This window comes from Lolium perenne, chromosome 5, assembly GCF_019359855.2.
Source record: "Lolium perenne isolate Kyuss_39 chromosome 5, Kyuss_2.0, whole genome shotgun sequence".
NCBI lineage: Eukaryota > Viridiplantae > Streptophyta > Magnoliopsida > Poales > Poaceae > Lolium > Lolium perenne.
Genome location: NC_067248.2, coordinates 132503135 through 132520442, shown reverse-complemented (window position 1 = coordinate 132520442; position 17308 = coordinate 132503135). Strand labels below are relative to the sequence as shown.

Genomic DNA, 17308 nt, shown 5'->3' with positions numbered 1-17308 from the left:
TCTATTAAAAGGAGTACCTTAATATCCAGTAGTTTCCCTTGAGGCCCGGCTGCCACCGGCTGGTAGGACAAAAGATGTTGTGCAAGTTTCTCATTGCGAGCACGTACGACTATAATTGGAACACATGCCTATTGATTGCTTTGTACTTGGACACCGTTTTATTATTATCTGCAAATGCCCTGCTATGATTGTTACATGAGTTTCTCTCATCCATGCAACACACGTCATCCGTCCCCGTGCCTACAGTATTTTAATCCTGCTGTTTACTAAAATCACTACTGTTGTCTCTGTTACTCTGCTGCTGTTATTTCACTACTGCTACTGCTATAAAACTGTTACTACTGATAAACCCTTGCGAGCAAGTCTGTTTCCAGGTGCAGCTGAATTGACAACTCATTGTTAAGGCTTCCAAGTGTTCTTTGTCTCCCCTTGTGTCGAATCAATAAATTGGGTTTTACTTCCCTCGAAAGACATTGCGATCCCCTATACTTGTGGGTCATCAAGACTATTTTCTGGCGCCGTTGCCGGGGAGCATAGCTTTATTTGGAAGTTCACTTGGATTGATAGTGTTCGCTGCAAATTCTCCATCATGGGTAAACCTCACGATTCTAAAATCGCCATATTACCATCCACTACAAGAAAAGGTACAATTCTGAGTACCTCCGCTACACTTGATTCACCATCTGTGATTGATAAACTTGTTTCACCGCCACATGCTTCACATGCGGGTACTTCTGCTGAATCTGAAAACTCTCATAATATTGATAATATTTCTGCTGTGCTTGATGATAGTGGTTCATTGGGATCCTTTCTAGATGCTACGATTGCTAGGTCTAGACAAATTGAAAATACTGAAACTCCTAATGCTACTACACCTGTTAATTCACTTGAACTTGATTATTTTAGTGATGATCCTGATGAAGATTATGTGGAGCTTAATGATGATTTTATTGAAAAATGCAATGCTACTACTGATGCAAGAAAAATTAAAAAGTTGCTTGCAGAACATGCTGTTAGATATAAACTGTCTCCTGATCCTAAGTTTGCCACATCTCATATAAACATTAAGGATAAAGATTATGATTTTTCTCTTGATTTATCTCATATAGCTATTGTTGAGAAAACACCCTTTTGTGGTACTGAGAAAGAAACTGCTGTTGAACACATGATTGAGTTATCTACTCTAAGTAGCTTGTTTTCTGATGATGTCAAGATGCGTACTTACTTTGTTGCTAAAATCTTTCCATTCTCATTAAAGGATGACGCTAAAACTTGGTATAATAGTTTGCCACCTAATTCTATTAAAAGTCCAAAAGAATTGCTTGATGTTTTCTTCCGTAAATACTTTCCTGCTAGTGCTCAACATATTGCTTTGCAGAGAATTTATAATTTTGACCAGGAAGATGGAGAGAAATTGCCTGAGGCTTGGGCGAGATTTTGCTCTCTTATTAGAGCTCGGCCTGACCATGATTTGGAAAAGCATGATTTACTTGATATATTTTATAGCGGACTAACCATTGAGTCTAGGGCATACCTGGATAGTTGTGCTGGTTGTGTTTTCAGGAAAAGAACTCCAGATGACGCTGAAGAATTATTGGCTAAAATAGGCCGAAATCATGATGATTGGACTACGCCTGAACCAACTCCAACGCCAATATTGAAGAAGAGGGGTATGATTAAATTAAATGATGAAGATATGAGGGAAGCCAAGAAGTCTCTCAAGGAGAAAGGTATTAAATCTGAAGATGTGAAGAATCTTCCTCCCATAGAAGATATATGTGAGATAATTCCCCCTTCGTCCATGATTGAGGTAAACTCCCTTCAACGCTTTACTTGGGAAGATATTCCGTATTCGAAACCCCCTGCACAATGCTTAGATGAGTTTGATAATTATATTGTTAAGCAAGAAAATTTTAATATGAGAGTAGAGAATCATTTAATGGAAAATTCTCGAGCTATTAGTGAATTGCATGATATTGTAGAGAGAACCTCCAATGATGTTAAGATGCTTGTTAAACATTTTCATATGATTCAAACTCAAATTGATCAACTCACTAAAGTGCAAAATGACTTGTTGGAGAATAATTCTAAAGAGAAACATGCTTATGAAATAACAACTAGAGGTGGTGTCTCTACCCAGGATCCTCTATATCCTGAAGGGCATCCCAAAAGAATTGAACAAGATTCTCAACGCATTGAACCTAGTGCTCCTTCTAAGAAGAAAAAGAAGAAGAAACATAAAAATGTTGTAGAATCCTCTGAACCTGTTAATGATCCTAATAGTATTTCTATTTCTGATGCTGAAACTGAAAGTGGTAATGAACATGATAAAGATAATGATAAGAATGATGCTTCTGATAAAGAAGAGGTAGAAGATGAACCTGAAAAGCATGCTAAAAATAAAAAGTACACTAAAGAAGATTTTATTGCTGAGAAACATGGTAATTTAAGAGAACCTTGGGTGCAAAAGCAAATGCCTTTTCCTGCTAAGAAACTAAAATCAAAGGAAGAAGAACACTATAATAAATTTTGCGATTGGATGAAACCTTTATTCTTGCAAATCCCTTTGACTGATGCTATTAAATTGCCTCCTTATTCAAAGTATATGAAAGATATTGTTACTAACAAAAGGAAAATCCCCAATGAGGAAATTTCCACTATGCTTGCTAATTACTCTTTCAATGGCAAAGTTCCAAAGAAGTTGGGCGACCCAGGTATACCTACTATTCCTTGTTCTATTAAGAATAATTATGTTAAAACTGCTCTATGTGACTTGGGAGCCGGTGTTAGTGTTATGCCTTTTTCTCTTTATAAGAGACTTTATTTAGATAAGTTGATACCTACTGATATATCTTTGCAAATGGCTGATAAATCTACTGCTATTCCTGTTGGTATATGTGAGGATGTTCCTGTTCAAGTTACTACTAACTGCTTGAGATTAACTGATTTTGTTGTGTTGGAAATGCCTGAAGATGATAATATGTCTATTATTCTTGGGAGACCTTTTCTTAACACCGCAGGGGCTGTTATTGACTGCAATAAAGGGAAGGTTACTTTTAATGTTGATGATAAGGAGCATACCGTCTATTTCCCCAAGAAGATTGATAAAGTATGTGGAGTCAATACTATTTTTAATGTGAGAACTATCAAAGTGGGAACTATTGATTGTCCTATATATGAGCCTAAGGAAGAATATCAAACTCTCGTGATTGGATCCATATCAATACAATTCAAGGTAACATGATTGATTTGAGGTTTATTTCTTCTTATGCTATGTAAAATTTATTTGGTGGCAAGACTTGATCAACCTTGTTAACAAATACTTTTTATATGCATAGAGGAGGTAAACAACATCTCTTTCTTCCTCCACTTGCTCTAGTTGCTGTAGCACTTTTAATTTGCAAAGTTCCTTAGTTAATTGGAGATTCCAAAAAAATTCCTGGCCAGTAATAATAAACTAAATACCCAGAAATGTGCATTTTTCAAAGTTTTCAAAAATTCACAAAAATTATACCGTTGGTCCTATTTTTCGACGAGGCACCTGGGAGCACCAGAGGATGACCTGTGGGGCACCACAGGGTGCTACACCACAGGCCGGCGCGACCAAGGAGGGGGGCGCGCCACCCTGTGGTGTGGGCCCCTCCTTGCCCCACTATCTCATCTCTTTCTCCCAGCATCTTCTCTCTCCCGAAAAAACTCGAACCAGCTTCCTCTCACTCGCGTTTTTGCTCAAGAACTCCAGATTTTTCGATCTCTTTGCTCAGCCCAGATTTATGTCTGAAATTTGGCACATTTGCTCTCCGGTATGTGACTCCTCCACCTATCCAAGTAGAATTTTGTTTGGTTGAGTATATCTTGAATATTTTGCTGCTGTAGGTAACATGTTTAGTGAGCTTGCATGCTTGTTCTAAGTTGTATAAACTAGTTTTGATGCATGATTAGTACTCTAGCAAGTTCCTATAGTAGTTCCCCTCGATTATATGTCACCAAATCAAATTTTTATATTGTTTGTTGAAAATTTCAGAAAATGGAGTGGAATAGATATCAATTGAACCAACAAGAATTGGAGGTCCAACAAGTTATGAGAGTGAACCGTGAAGAGGGAGTATACCCCTCCTACTACCCATGCGCAGATTTCATGAGAAGCGCGGGAATATTTGAAGATGTTCAAAGTCTAATTTCTCGTGTAGGGCTGAGTAATTTTGTTGAGGGAGAGCCAAGACAATATGCAAAATTAACTATGTCTTTTGTGCAGGACTTTAAGTTCAATTGGTCACGATCTAACCCCACGGTCCAGTATAAAATTTACAATAAAGCTGTCAACTTGCCATTCAGTGATTTTTGTGCAGCAATTAGAGTACCGCAATGGGGATCATGCGAGAAGATAAGGGGATCACCGCAAGAACTCTTAAACCTCTTCAAGATGATTTGCTATGGAAGGAGTTTCTCAGAGGATAGTGGGAAGATTGGTCGGTCACAGAAGGTGCACTGGATGCACACATAGAGAGAGGAGGCCAACATGCAAGAGACGACACGGAGGTCGAGGAGCACCTCGACTCATCATCCGATGCAGCAAGTTCCTCGCATCAACATGTTGGACATGTGGAGCCTCCACGCTTTTCTTCTGCACAGGAACTTTACTATGACTACTCCATGAATTATCCACCGGCGAGAAACAGCGACCCTCGTTGGGGTTGAACTCCACTTAGGCCAAAAGCCTAAGCTTGGGGGGAGGTATACCGGCATCACTCATTCTTTGCATATTATGATTGCTGGATACTTGTACATATTTGTTTTGTTCGTTTGAGTGGTTTTCTAATGAGAGGAAGATGATATTCGGGGAAGTGCTGCCTGAAAACAGATTCTGGACTGTTACTAGAAAAATTCGTGCGCACAGCCAGAACGTTATTTTGAGCTGCCAATTTTTGTGCAGGTTCCCCAGGTTGTTATCTAACTTTCATTAGTTGAACACTTTTCGAGCTGAGCAACGTAAGATTTTTGTAAAAATCGATTTCTGTACTGCTGTCAGGTTTTGGCAGATTTCTGCCATCTCGCTTTTCTGTGTTTCTTTTAGTTTGCTATTTCTTGTTCTTGCTTTGTTTCTTTCCCAAAACATAAAAAGACCAAAAATATTTCTGTTGTTTCTCTTCACCATTTGTTTGCTTTGGTTTCTTGCATTTGTTTCGCTTTATTTGTTATTGCTAGTTTGCTATAAGAAAACCCAAAAAGATTTTGCTTTGTTTGTTTGTTTCCTCTTGTTCTTGTTCTCAAATTCGAAAACACCAAAAATATTTGCTGTTCTTCTTTGATTTTGTAAAGTTCTTTATGAGTTCAATGGTCTTCGGTGGCTGGAGCGTGGTTTTCATTTCATATTATCCAAGTTGCACAAGTGAAAAGGCAATAATGACGATCTACGACAATTGGATTGTGGTGAGAGGCTGGTATGAACTCTATTTGTTTTCATTTTTATACATATACTCATCCATGTGAGCATGCTTAGTTGGTTCATGTGAGGTATATGTTATTTGAGAAAGTCTAGTAGTTTATGATCTCTCATGTTTAGCTCCAATTTATTAATATGAGTAGCATGTCATGGATGTTTGCTTGCATTGTTTTATTCATAAGTAAGTATGGCATTGTGGTATCCTCCTCTGAATAATTCATTTATATCGACTTAGCACATGCTCACGCATGCATATGACTGAACAAAAATTCAATTAAGCCTCGATGATCTATATTGCTTCAGAGTTCTTGTATCACTTTTATGCCTCCGTTAATTTATTTTGCCGCAAGCATGATTATGACGATTCTTTGCTCTCTTGATTTGTCGCTCCCTAGTCTATTGCTAGCCTTCACTTGTACTGAGCGGGAACGCTGCTCGTGCTTCCAAACACATGAAAACCAAGTTATTCCAGAGTGTCCACCATAAATACCTATGCATGGCATTTCAAACCATTCCAAGTAAATTCTCATGCGCTACCTTTAAAACCTTCAAAATGCTTCTCAATTTGTGTTTATGTTTCATAGCTCATGAGGAAGTGTGTGGTGTTTAGCTTTCAACCTTGTCATTTACTTCTGACGGACTCTCATATGGACTAGTGGCACATCCGCTTATCCAATAATTTTGCAAAAAGAGCTGGTAATGGGATTCCCAGTCCCGAATTAATTAACTTAAATAGACACTCCTCCATGGTTTGTGATTGTTGGACGGCACCCGAAGGATTCGGTTAGCCATGGCTTGTGTAAGCAATGGTTGGGGGGAGTGTCATCATCATAATAAAACTAAAATAAAAAGGCACTCCTTCATGGTATGAGATTGTTGGCAGGCACCCGAGGATTCGGTTAGCCATGGTTTGTGTAAGAAAGGTTGGAAGGAGTGCCAAATAAATATGCAATAATTCATGGGAGCCGCTCTTGGGAGTCCGGTTGGCGAGGTAGTTGGTGTACCCATTACCATTCGTTGACAACAACAAACACCTCTCAAAATAATTTTACTCCTGATTTCAAAAATGAAAAGCTCTAGCGCATGTTAATCCCTGCTTCCCTCTGCGAAGGGTCAATCTTTTACTTCTATGTTGTGTCTCCATCATTTCTTTGAGCACTATCTTGAGAGCACAACTGTCATTCTTAGTATAATATGCTTGTCTCAAAATATGATTGATTGTGGTATAACTTTGATGCTTTTATCTTTGACAATCACTACTTCTAGTCTTTCTATGAACTCCAGAGGTGCCCGGGCATTTATGTTTTGCCAATCAAATACAGGAAAGCGAGATACCACTTTATCATACTCTCTTATGAACATTGCAATCCTGCTTATATACATGATTCATGATGCTTATTATTAATTGTTGGTACCTCTCCATGATTGACATAGCTGTTAGATGATCTTATTTGCATGTATCTCATTATGAACTGCTTAAGTATTAGCCATAGCATGAGAATATATACATCATATGAGCAAATGTGTTCGTGAAAGTTCTTTTATCGCTCAGTTGTTAACTGAATTGCTTGAGGACAAGCAATAAGCTAAGCTTGGGGGGAGTTGATACGTCCAAAACGTATCTACTTTCCCGAACACTTTTGCTATTGTTTTGCCTCTAATTTGTGTATTTTGGATGCAACTAACACGGACTAACGCTGTTTTCAGCAGAACTGTTCTGGTGTCTCGTTTTTGTGCAGAAATCCAACTTTCGGGAAAATCCTCGGAATTTATGCAGAAGGCCCTATTTTCCCAGAAAACTGACGGAGCCAGAAGGACAAGTCAGGTGGAGGCCCGAGGGCCCCACACCATAGGGCGGCGCGGCCCAGGGGGGCCCACGCGGCCATGTGGTGTGGCCCCCTTGGCCGGCCTCCGACGCCCTCCTTCGGACTACTTATTGGCCTCGACCTAAAAACGCACGGGGGAGAAGTCGAAGTCGCCAGAAACCCTCCAGAACGCCGCCACATCGCGAAACTCCGTCGCGGGAGCCAGAAGTCTCCGTTCTGGCACTCCGCCGGGACGGGGAATTGGAGGAGATCATCGCCATCATCACCACCGACGCCTCTACATCAACCAGCCATGTTTCCCCCATCCATGTGTGGGTAATTCCCCCGCTGTAGGCCAAAGGGGATGGTAGGGATTGGATGAGATTGGTCATGTAATAGCATAAGATTGTTAGGGCATAGTGCCTAGTGTCCGTAATTGGTACTTTGATGATATTGTTGCAACTTGTTATGCTTAATGCTTGTCACTAGGGCCCGAGTGCCATGATCTCAGATCTGAACATGTTATTGTTTCATCATGATATTCATTGTTTATTGATCTTACCTGCAAGTTGTATACACATGTCACTGTCCGGAACCAATGGCCCCGAAGTGACAGAAATCGGGACAACCGGAGGGAATGGTAGTGATGTGAGGATCACATGTGTTCACGGAGTGTTAATGCTTTGCTCCGGTACTCTATTAAAAGGAGTACCTTAATATCCAGTAGTTTCCCTTGAGGCCCGGCTGCCACCGGCTGGTAGGACAAAAGATGTTGTGCAAGTTTCTCATTGCGAGCACGTACGACTATAATTGGAACACATGCCTATTGATTGCTTTGTACTTGGACACCGTTTTATTATTATCTGCAAATGCCCTGCTATGATTGTTACATGAGTTTCTCTCATCCATGCAACGCCCGTTATCCGTCCCTGTGCCTACAGTATTTTAATCCTGCTGTTTACTAAAATCACTACTGTTGTCTCTGTTACTCTGCTGCTGTTATTTCACTACTATTCGCTATAAAAGCATTACTGATAAACCCTTGCGAGCAAGTCTGTTTCCAGGTGCAACTGAATTGACAACTCCGCTGTTAAGGCTTTCAAGTGTTCTTTGTCTCCCCTTGTGTCGAATCAATAAATTGGGTTTTACTTCCCTCGAAGACTGTTGCGATCCCCTATACTTGTGGGTCATCATTTGTCTTGAAAGTACTATTCATGAAAAGTCTTTGCTATATGATTCAGTTGTTTAGTCATTGTCTTTACCATTGCCTTGAGTCACTTCATTCATCTCATATGCTTTACAATAGTATTGATCAAGATCATGTTGGTAGCATGTCACTTTAGAAATTATCCTTGTTATCGTTTACCTACTCGAGGGCGAGTAGGAACTAAGCTTGGGGATGCTTGATATGTCTCAAACGTATCTATAATTTCTTATGTTCCATGCTAGTTTTATGATGATACACACATGTTTTGTTCACACTTTATGTCATATTTATGCATTTTCCGGAACTAACCTATTGACAAGATGCCGAAGTGTCAGTTCCTGTTTTTTGCTGTTTTTGGTTTCAGAAATCCTAGTAAGGAAATATTCTCGGAATTGGACGAAATCAACGCCCAGTATCTTATTTTTCCGCGAAGCTTCCAGAACACCGGAGAGAGACCAGAGGGGAGCCAGGGGGGCCCCACACGCCAGGGCGGCGCGGCCAAGGGGTGGGGTGCGCCCCCTATTGTGTGGCCCCACCAGGGCCCCTCCGAGGATGCCCTTCCGCCTACTTAAGGACTCCGTCGCGAAAACCCTAAAGGAATAAGCCACGGTACGAGAAACCTTCCAGAGCTGCCGCCATCGCGAAGCCAAGATCTGGGGGAGAGAAGTCTCTGTTCCGGCACGCTGCCGGGACGGGGAAGTGCCCCCGGAAGGCATCTCCACCACCATCTTCACCGCCATCGCTGTCTCCATGATGAGGAGGGAGTAGTTCTCCCTCGAGGCTAAGGGCTGTACCGGTAGCTATATGGTTCATCTCTCTCTCCCATGTGATCTTTATGTGATCATGCGCTTTGTGATCTAGTTGAATATCATCTATGTGCTACTCTAGTGATGTTATTAAAGTAGTCTATTCCTCCTTCATGATGTAATGGTGACAGTGTGTGCATCATGTAGTACTTGGCGTAGGTTATGATTGTAATCTCTTGTAGATTATGGAGTTAACTATTACTATGATAGTATTGATGTGATCTATTCCCCCTTTCATAGTGTAATGGTGACAGTGTGTGCGCTATGTTAGTTCTCGGTATAATTGCAATGATCTATTATGCACTCTAAGGTTATTTAAATATGAACATCGAATGTTGTGGAGCTTGTTAACTCCGGCATTGAGGTGCTCTTGTAGCCCTACACAATGAATGGTGTTTGTCATCCAACAAGAGAGTGTAGAGAAAGTAGTATTTGTTTATTCAGTTATGTGATCAATGTTGAGAATGTCCACTAGTGAAAGTATGATCCCTAGGCCTTGTTTCCGAATACGTTACACCACAGAGAATTGCCTCCCACGCCAGCAAGCTATTTTCTGGAACCGTTTATTTACTGTTCTGCTACATGTTCTTTTACTGCATCTTTACTTCCTGCAATATTACCACCATCCATACTACTTGTATTTCACTATCTCTTCGCCGAACTAGTGCACCTATACATCTGACAAGTGTATTAGGTGTGTTGGGGACACAAGAGACTTCTTGTATCGTGATTGCAGGGTTGCTTGAGAGGGATATCTTTGACCTCTTCCTCCCTGAGTTCGATAAACCTTGGGTGATCCACTTAAGGGAAAACTTGCTGCTGTTCTACAAACCTCTGCTCTTGGAGGCCCAACACTGTCTACAGGAATAGAAGCATGCGTAGACATCAGTAAGCAACACTAATTTATTTTGGAATGGTAAGATCTCCTTTTCTTATCAGTTGTTGAGTGAGTTGTGAGAGTACCACCATATACTTTTGATTTAGTGCACTAACATACTAATCATGTCTGCTAGTGATCACAAAATTGTTAACCAGGAGAACAAGAGTGCTGCAAATATCATCACATGGAGGGAGTTTGAAGCTCTTCGTAATGAGATGCGACGTGAATTCCGCGCTCAGGACGATGTGCTTAATGGGAAGGTTGAAGAGATCAACCAAAAGTTGGATGCTACTAATGCGACTGTCACCACAATAGCTGATCAAGTGACGGATATACAGCGCAATATTGCAGATATGCGCCTCGCTATTGAGAATTTGACCGCATAACAATAACAAGACGAAGATCCCGAGCTTCAAGATGACGCACACAATGCTCGTGGTGCGCCACGTGGTAATCGTCCTCGAGGATGGGCTCCGCTTGACCGCCATGGTCATGGACATGATGCGGAAGATGGTTTGGGTAAGCCTAAGTTTTCCATACCCAAGTTTGAAGGAGGAGCTGATGTTGAAGAATACCTCACTTGGGAGCTCAAGATTGAGAAGTTATGGAACTTACATCCGAACTACACTGAAGATAGGAAGATCAAGCTTGCTTCTTCCGAATTTGATGGCTATGCATTGCGTTGGTGGGATGCTTTTGTTCGTAACTGAGATGACGATGGTGAGCAACCTATACGCACATGGCGTGCCATGAAGAAGGCAATGACTTCTCGCTTTGTGCCTACAAATTACTTGCGGAATATATATGATAAGTTGACTCTATTGAGACAAGGTGTGAAGACTGTGGATGAATACTACATGGAGATGGAGATGCTTATGCAGTGTGGCCGTGTCCGTGAGTCTCTCGAGATGACAATGCAGCGTTTCTTCAACGGCTTGAAGTATGATATCAAAGGCATTGTTCGTCACTACAGTTACACCAATATGAATCAATTGTTACATCACGCAAGAGAAGCTGAATCACAGTTGGCTGACGAAGCAAAGATTAAAGGTCGAGCTTCAGGAGCTGGGCGTTTCACACCCCGCGCGGCCCCATCTACGGCGCCGGCGCCTTCGACGCGCTCCGCCCCTTACTCTACTCCGCCTAGTAAGCCGGTCTCCAATGTGTCTAACACAAAGAAGTCCGAATCTGCTGCAAGTACGAGTGGCTCTAATGTGTCTACTGCGCGTAACCGTGATATGGCTTGTCACACATGTGGTGGCAAAGGTCACTTTCGGAGAGACTGTCCAAACCGTGAAGTCATGATTATCAATGAGGACAATGAGTATGAGACTGGAGATGATGTTGATCTTAATGCTCCAGAAGATGATGTTGACATCCCTACTACACCACTACCTCCGTCATTGATAAATGAAGATGAACCTGCTGTGAAGCTCAAGTCCAATGAAGTTCGGATTGGACCTATTACAAGGGCTCGTGCGAAGCTACTTAAGCAACAGGTGAACTTGTTTCTAAATGATACCTTGATTGATGAGAACTTTATACTGCCTAAGTCTTGTTATTTATGTATCATCAGGTATGAAGAGGAGACAAGCATCGCACGAGGAGAAGAGGAGCAGCTGGACGTGAAGAAGGACGTGAGGCTGGACATGGAGCTGGACCTGAAGATATCTCATGGACGCGCGAGGCAGGAGCGGGAGGCATGCGCGATAGGAGAAGAAGAAGTCCAGGCCGGTCCAGCACCCGGTCAGACCGGTCGGCACGCCGGCCCGCCCGGTCCCTGGCCCGGTCCAACCGGGCGGCAGACCAGATTCACCCCGGCGCCAACCGGGCGTCGTACTGGGGCCAACCGGACGGAGTTTTGCGACCTTTCCGGTTGCCGCCCGGTCCCTGGCCCGGTTTAGACCGGTCAGCCTGGTCCAGGCCCGGTCAACCGAATTCCAGACCGGACTAGTCCGAGTCTGTCTCGACCAGATCTATTCTGGGTCGGTTTTACTTGTATCTTTCGACCAGAACTCGTCCCGGACGCCTATATAAGTGCCTTGGACGATCCCCTAGCTACTTCAGACCACGTTTAAGATAAACCCTAGTATTGAATTCCCTACACCATATTGCTTGATATTGTGTAGATCCTGTTAAAGTCTTGTGTGATCTGCTGTTCCATTGGGAATTAGACGGTTGCAACTTACCGCTTCGTGGTCGGCGGCTACGTGCACAAGTGTGTGGAGTTGCGAATATCTTACAGGGTTGATAGTTGTTGCATTGGCGACAGGGACCAATCGAGAGATCTCGTTGCGTCATACAAGTTATCTTCCACTACATCGTCGTGTTCCTCCGCTGCTATCACCCCGTGATCATCATCACCACCGTTGCTTATTGAGAAGATCGGGCCACCCCTTATCAATATGCTTGGTGCGAGCATGAAACACGGGATTAGCAGATAGAAAAGTAGCACCAAGATTGTCACACCATAAACATGGTTTCTCCTTAAGTGAAATACCAAGCTCTCGTATCAGTGCTTCAACCCAGATAAGTTCGGCAGTAGCATTAGCCAGTGCTTTGTATTCTGCTTCAGTACTAGATCTTGAGACAGTATCTTGTCTACGAGCACTCCAAGAAATAAGATTAGGACCAAAGAAAATAGCAAAGCCACATGTAGAACGTCTATCATCAAGATCACTAGCCCAGTCTGCATCAGAGAAAGCACTAAGCAATGTAGATGAAGAATGCTGAAAAGTGAGCCCAACCTTGAGAGTACCACTGATGTATCGTAATATTCATTTTACTGCAGTCCAATGAACAGTCGTAGGAGCATGAAGAAACTGACACACTTTGTTTACTGAAAATGATAAATCAGGTCTAGTAAGAGTTAAATACTGAAGTGCACCAACAATGCTTATGTAATTTGTACTATCATCAGAGCCAAGAAGTGATCCATCATGCAAGGACAGCTTGTCATTAAGAGCAAGTGGTGTAGGACATGGTGTATAGTCTTTCATACCAACACGGACCAACAAATCTGTAGCATATTTCTCTTGATTCAAGAGCAAAAAATTAGCACGTTGATGTACTTCAAGACCCAAAAAGAAGTGAAGATTGCCTAGATCCTTGAGAGCAAACTCAGAACTCAGATTGTTCAATAATGCAGATATGGCTGTATCAGATGAACTGGTGACAATGATATCATCAACATAAATAAGGAGAAAAATGATAACTCTTGACTTAGCAAAGAGGAACAAAGAAGTATCAGCTTTAGAAGGAACAAATCCAAGAGTGCTTAACTTAGAGCTTAGACGAGAGTACCATGCTCGAGGTGCCTGTTTCAGTCCATAAAGAGCTTTGTCAAGCTTGCAAATATAGTTTGGATTAGCGGAAGACTCAAAACCAGGTGGTTGTTTCATGTATACATCCTCTTCCAGAATACCATGTACGTAAAAATGCATTCTTGACATCCAACTGCCTTAAACTCCAACCCCGAGAAACTGAGATGGAGAGAACCAATCTGATAGTAGCAATTTTAACCACAGGGCTAAATGTGTCCTCATAATCAAGGCCATACCGTTGTTTAAATCCTTTTGCGACAAGACGAGCCTTATACTTGTCAATAGTACCATCAACATGCTTCTTGATACGATAGACCCACTTGCAGTCAATGATATTGCTATGTCGGCATGGGGGCACAAGGTGCCAGGTTTTGTTAGCAATGAGAGCATCATATTCATCTTGCATAGCAAGTTTCCAATTTTCGTCAGTGAGCGCCTCACGAAGATTTGAAGGTTCACCTGTAGAAGTTAAAAGAGCATATCAGAGAGTACCATTAGTATATACTTTGGGTTGTTTAATGCCTTTTTGTAAGCGAGTGCGTGGCGCTGGAGGCTCCTGACGAGAAATAGTACCAGAACCAGCTGCTGCTTCTGCCTGAATACCATGCATGTCACCATTGTCTGCAGTGTCATCATTGTGATGTGCATCGGGATCCTCCACAGCAGCATCAGCTGCAGCATCTCCAATCACGTCGGCTGGGACCGAGTCACCAGCAGAGGGAAACGATGCATGTGGTGCTGCAGCACCCGGGCCAGCAGTGGCGACAACATCACGTGTGGGAGCAGCATGGGACCTGGCTGGCGATGTGGCAGGCATGGAGTGGAGCGACGGGACGAGCGGCGGGACCAACCCAGCACGTCCATCAGCGGGAGCAGGCCTACTCTGACGGGCGGGAGACTGCATGTCTCGCGCGTGATCCAAGGCAGATTCTGGGCCAGAATCTTGCTCGGGATCGCTGCAGATTTCAGATGTAAAATGCTGTGGACTGGCAGTGTCATTTGCTGTGCAGTTTTCGTCAGTTTCTCCAGAATTTCAGCTAGTTTCTTCAACGTCTCCGGTGGACATGGGTACAACGGGAACCTGCGGAGGATTAACAACGGGAACTAGTTGCAAAACATGATCATTAGTATGCACACCGCTATTTCTGAAGAAGCTGAAGGCAGAGGTGGATCATTTGGAAGAAGAAGAATTTCTTCACGGAGACGGCGACCACCATTGGGATGAAGGGAAGCAAAAGGAAAAATGTTTTCATCAAACACAACATCCCGAGAAATGTAGACACGACCAGTATTTACATCAAGACATTTGACTCCTTTGTGAAGGGGACTGTACCCAAGAAAAACACATTGTTTAGACCGAAACGAGAGTTTGTGTTTGCTGTATGGACGAAGATTGGGCCAACAGGCACAACCAAAAATACGAAGTGGTTCATAATTAGGAGAAACTTGAAGAAGCTTCTGGGAAGGTGTCTCAAAGTTAAGTACTTTTGTAGGAAGGAGATTAATCAAGTATGTAGCTGTGAGAAAAGCATCATCCCAGAATTTTAAAGGAAGATGCCCACTTTTTGGAAGAAACTATTGAGTTTTTCATATTCACCACCCCAATCAGTTTGCATAGTAATAATTTTCCTACCAAATTTTCATTCAACAAACTGCTAAAAATTGAGAAAGACTTGGTACACCTCAGATCATTTCTTTAGTAAATAGATCCAAGTAAACTTGCTAAAATCATCAATGAAGCTTACATAGTATGAATGCTTGCCTACAGAAAGAGGAGCTGGTCCCCATACATCAGAAAAGATCTGTTCCAATGGAACAATGGATACACTAGAGGAGATGGGATAGGGTAGCTGATGAGTCTTGGCCTGTTGGCAAGGATCACATACACGAGCATTTATTTCTGGAGAGTATGATAAATTATTCTTCTTAATAACTTGTTGAACAATAAAAGAGGATGGATGTCCAAGACGACGATGCTAGGTGGAGGAGGTGGGCTTGATGGTGACTAGGGCATGCTTTGATGAAGGCGTGGAGGCAGGGACAAGGGGGTACAAGCCACCTTGACATGGACCCCTAAACAGGACGTGTTGTGTTGCCTGATCCTTAATCAAGAAAAAGAAAGGGTGAATTTCAATGAAAGCATTGTTGTCTAAGGAAATCTTATGAGCAGAAAGTAAATTCATGGAAGCACTCGGAACATGGAGAATATTTTTAAGATGAAGAGCACTATGAGGGGTATGCAAAACATAATGACCAATGTGTGCAATGTCCATACCTTGTCCACTAGCATTGTGAACTTGATCCCTCCCCTGATAGGTGTCATGAACTGTGAGTTTGTTCAGCTGGCCAGTAACATGATTTGTAGCACTAGTGTCCATATACCAATTTGTGTCAACGCCATATGCACCTTTTGTGTCAGTGGGAGTGCCATCATCATCATCATCACCATAACGCCACCAACATTCATTTGCAGAGTGACTTTCCTTTTTGCAGATCTGACAAAGAACCCCCTCCTGCCATGGAGAGGCAAGACGCCCAGGCTTCTTGGCACGACCTCCTTTAGGACGGCGAGGTTGTTCCTGACACGGAGGCTGAGCCTGCTGAGGAGGCTGCGAAGGAGGAGGGCGTGGAGGGCCCGTGTGTTGCATGTAAGGCAGCATGTAGGGTTGGGGAGCATAGGGCGGCTGGTACATGGGAGGAGGCATATATGGTATGTGCTGCTGATAGGTAGGAGCCGGCTGATATGGAGGATATGGAGAGTAGGGATATTGTGGCGGGGGCGGCATATATGGGGCAGGTTGTGGAGTAGGTCGAAGTGGCATAGGTGGGGATGGCGGCGGGCGCCGTGGAGCAACATTGACCGAGGACATAAAGGTTCCTGAAGCCTGGCCAGTGGAGGCAAGCATGTTGTCTCGAGTTTCATAGGAGAGAAGCTGCGAGCAAGCATCATTGAGCTTGGTATTGGGATGGGCATTGATCACAGCAACAAGTCCATTGTAGGAATCGTCAAGACCATTAAGTATGTAATCCTTAAGCTCATCATCATCAACCGGTTTCCCGACAGCAACAAGTTCAGAAGCGAAGCCTTTCATCTTTGTAATGTACTGTTGAGCACTCAGGTCCAGCTTTTTTGTGTTGGTGAGTGCACCACGGATAGTGGAAACCCGGGACTTGGAATGAGAGGAATAGAGCTCATGAAGCGCAGTCCAAACATTAGCAGCATGGGTGAGACCAAGCACCTGCGGAAGAACATCTTCAGAGAGGGAATTAACCAGGTAGCTAACCACTTGTTGATCCCGCATAATCCAAGTGTCATAGGCCGGGTTGGGTATGGTGATTTTCTTCTGATTCTCATCGTCAGCCTCGACAGTTTCAGGCGGCGCCAAATCTGATCCCTCCAGGAGACTCATGACCCTGGCATCACGGAGAGAAGGCAGCACCTGAGCTTGCCAATACAGAAAATTCTCACGGGTCAGCTTCGTTGCAGGAGGAGCACCATGTTGAAGATATGCCCAAGAGGCAATAATAAAAGTGTTTATTGTTATATCTTAGTGTTCATGATAAATGTTTACATCCCATGATATAATTGTATTAACCAGAAACATTAATACTTGTGTGTTTTGTAAACATAAAGGAGTCCCTAGTAAGCCTCTTGTTAAACTAGCTTGTTGATTAATAGATGATCATGGTTTCCTGATCATGAACATTGGATGTTATTAATAACAAGATCATATCATTAGCTGAATGATGTGATGGAGATACACCCATAGTAAGCGTAACATATGATCAAGTCATTTAGTTCTATATGCTTCAAGCTTTAATTTACATAGTAACTTAATCCTTC

The 17308-nt window shown here is 42.8% G+C and overlaps 1 protein-coding gene across 1 annotated transcript in view; it reads right to left on the bottom strand.

Moving 5' to 3' along the window:
- LOC139831598 (uncharacterized) overlaps window positions 1-16874 on the bottom strand; it is a 40424-nt gene extending 23550 nt beyond the window's left edge. The window contains exons 1-5 of the mRNA XM_071820896.1: window positions 15740-16874; window positions 14038-14466; window positions 13701-13923; window positions 12969-13309; window positions 12642-12830 (exon numbers count right to left, since the gene is read on the bottom strand). Coding sequence (XP_071676997.1) covers window positions 12642-12830; window positions 12969-13309; window positions 13701-13923; window positions 14038-14466; window positions 15740-16874 — 2317 coding nt within the window. The remainder of the gene's footprint in view (window positions 1-12641; window positions 12831-12968; window positions 13310-13700; window positions 13924-14037; window positions 14467-15739) is intronic.
- Window positions 16875-17308: the final 434 nt, after the last annotated feature.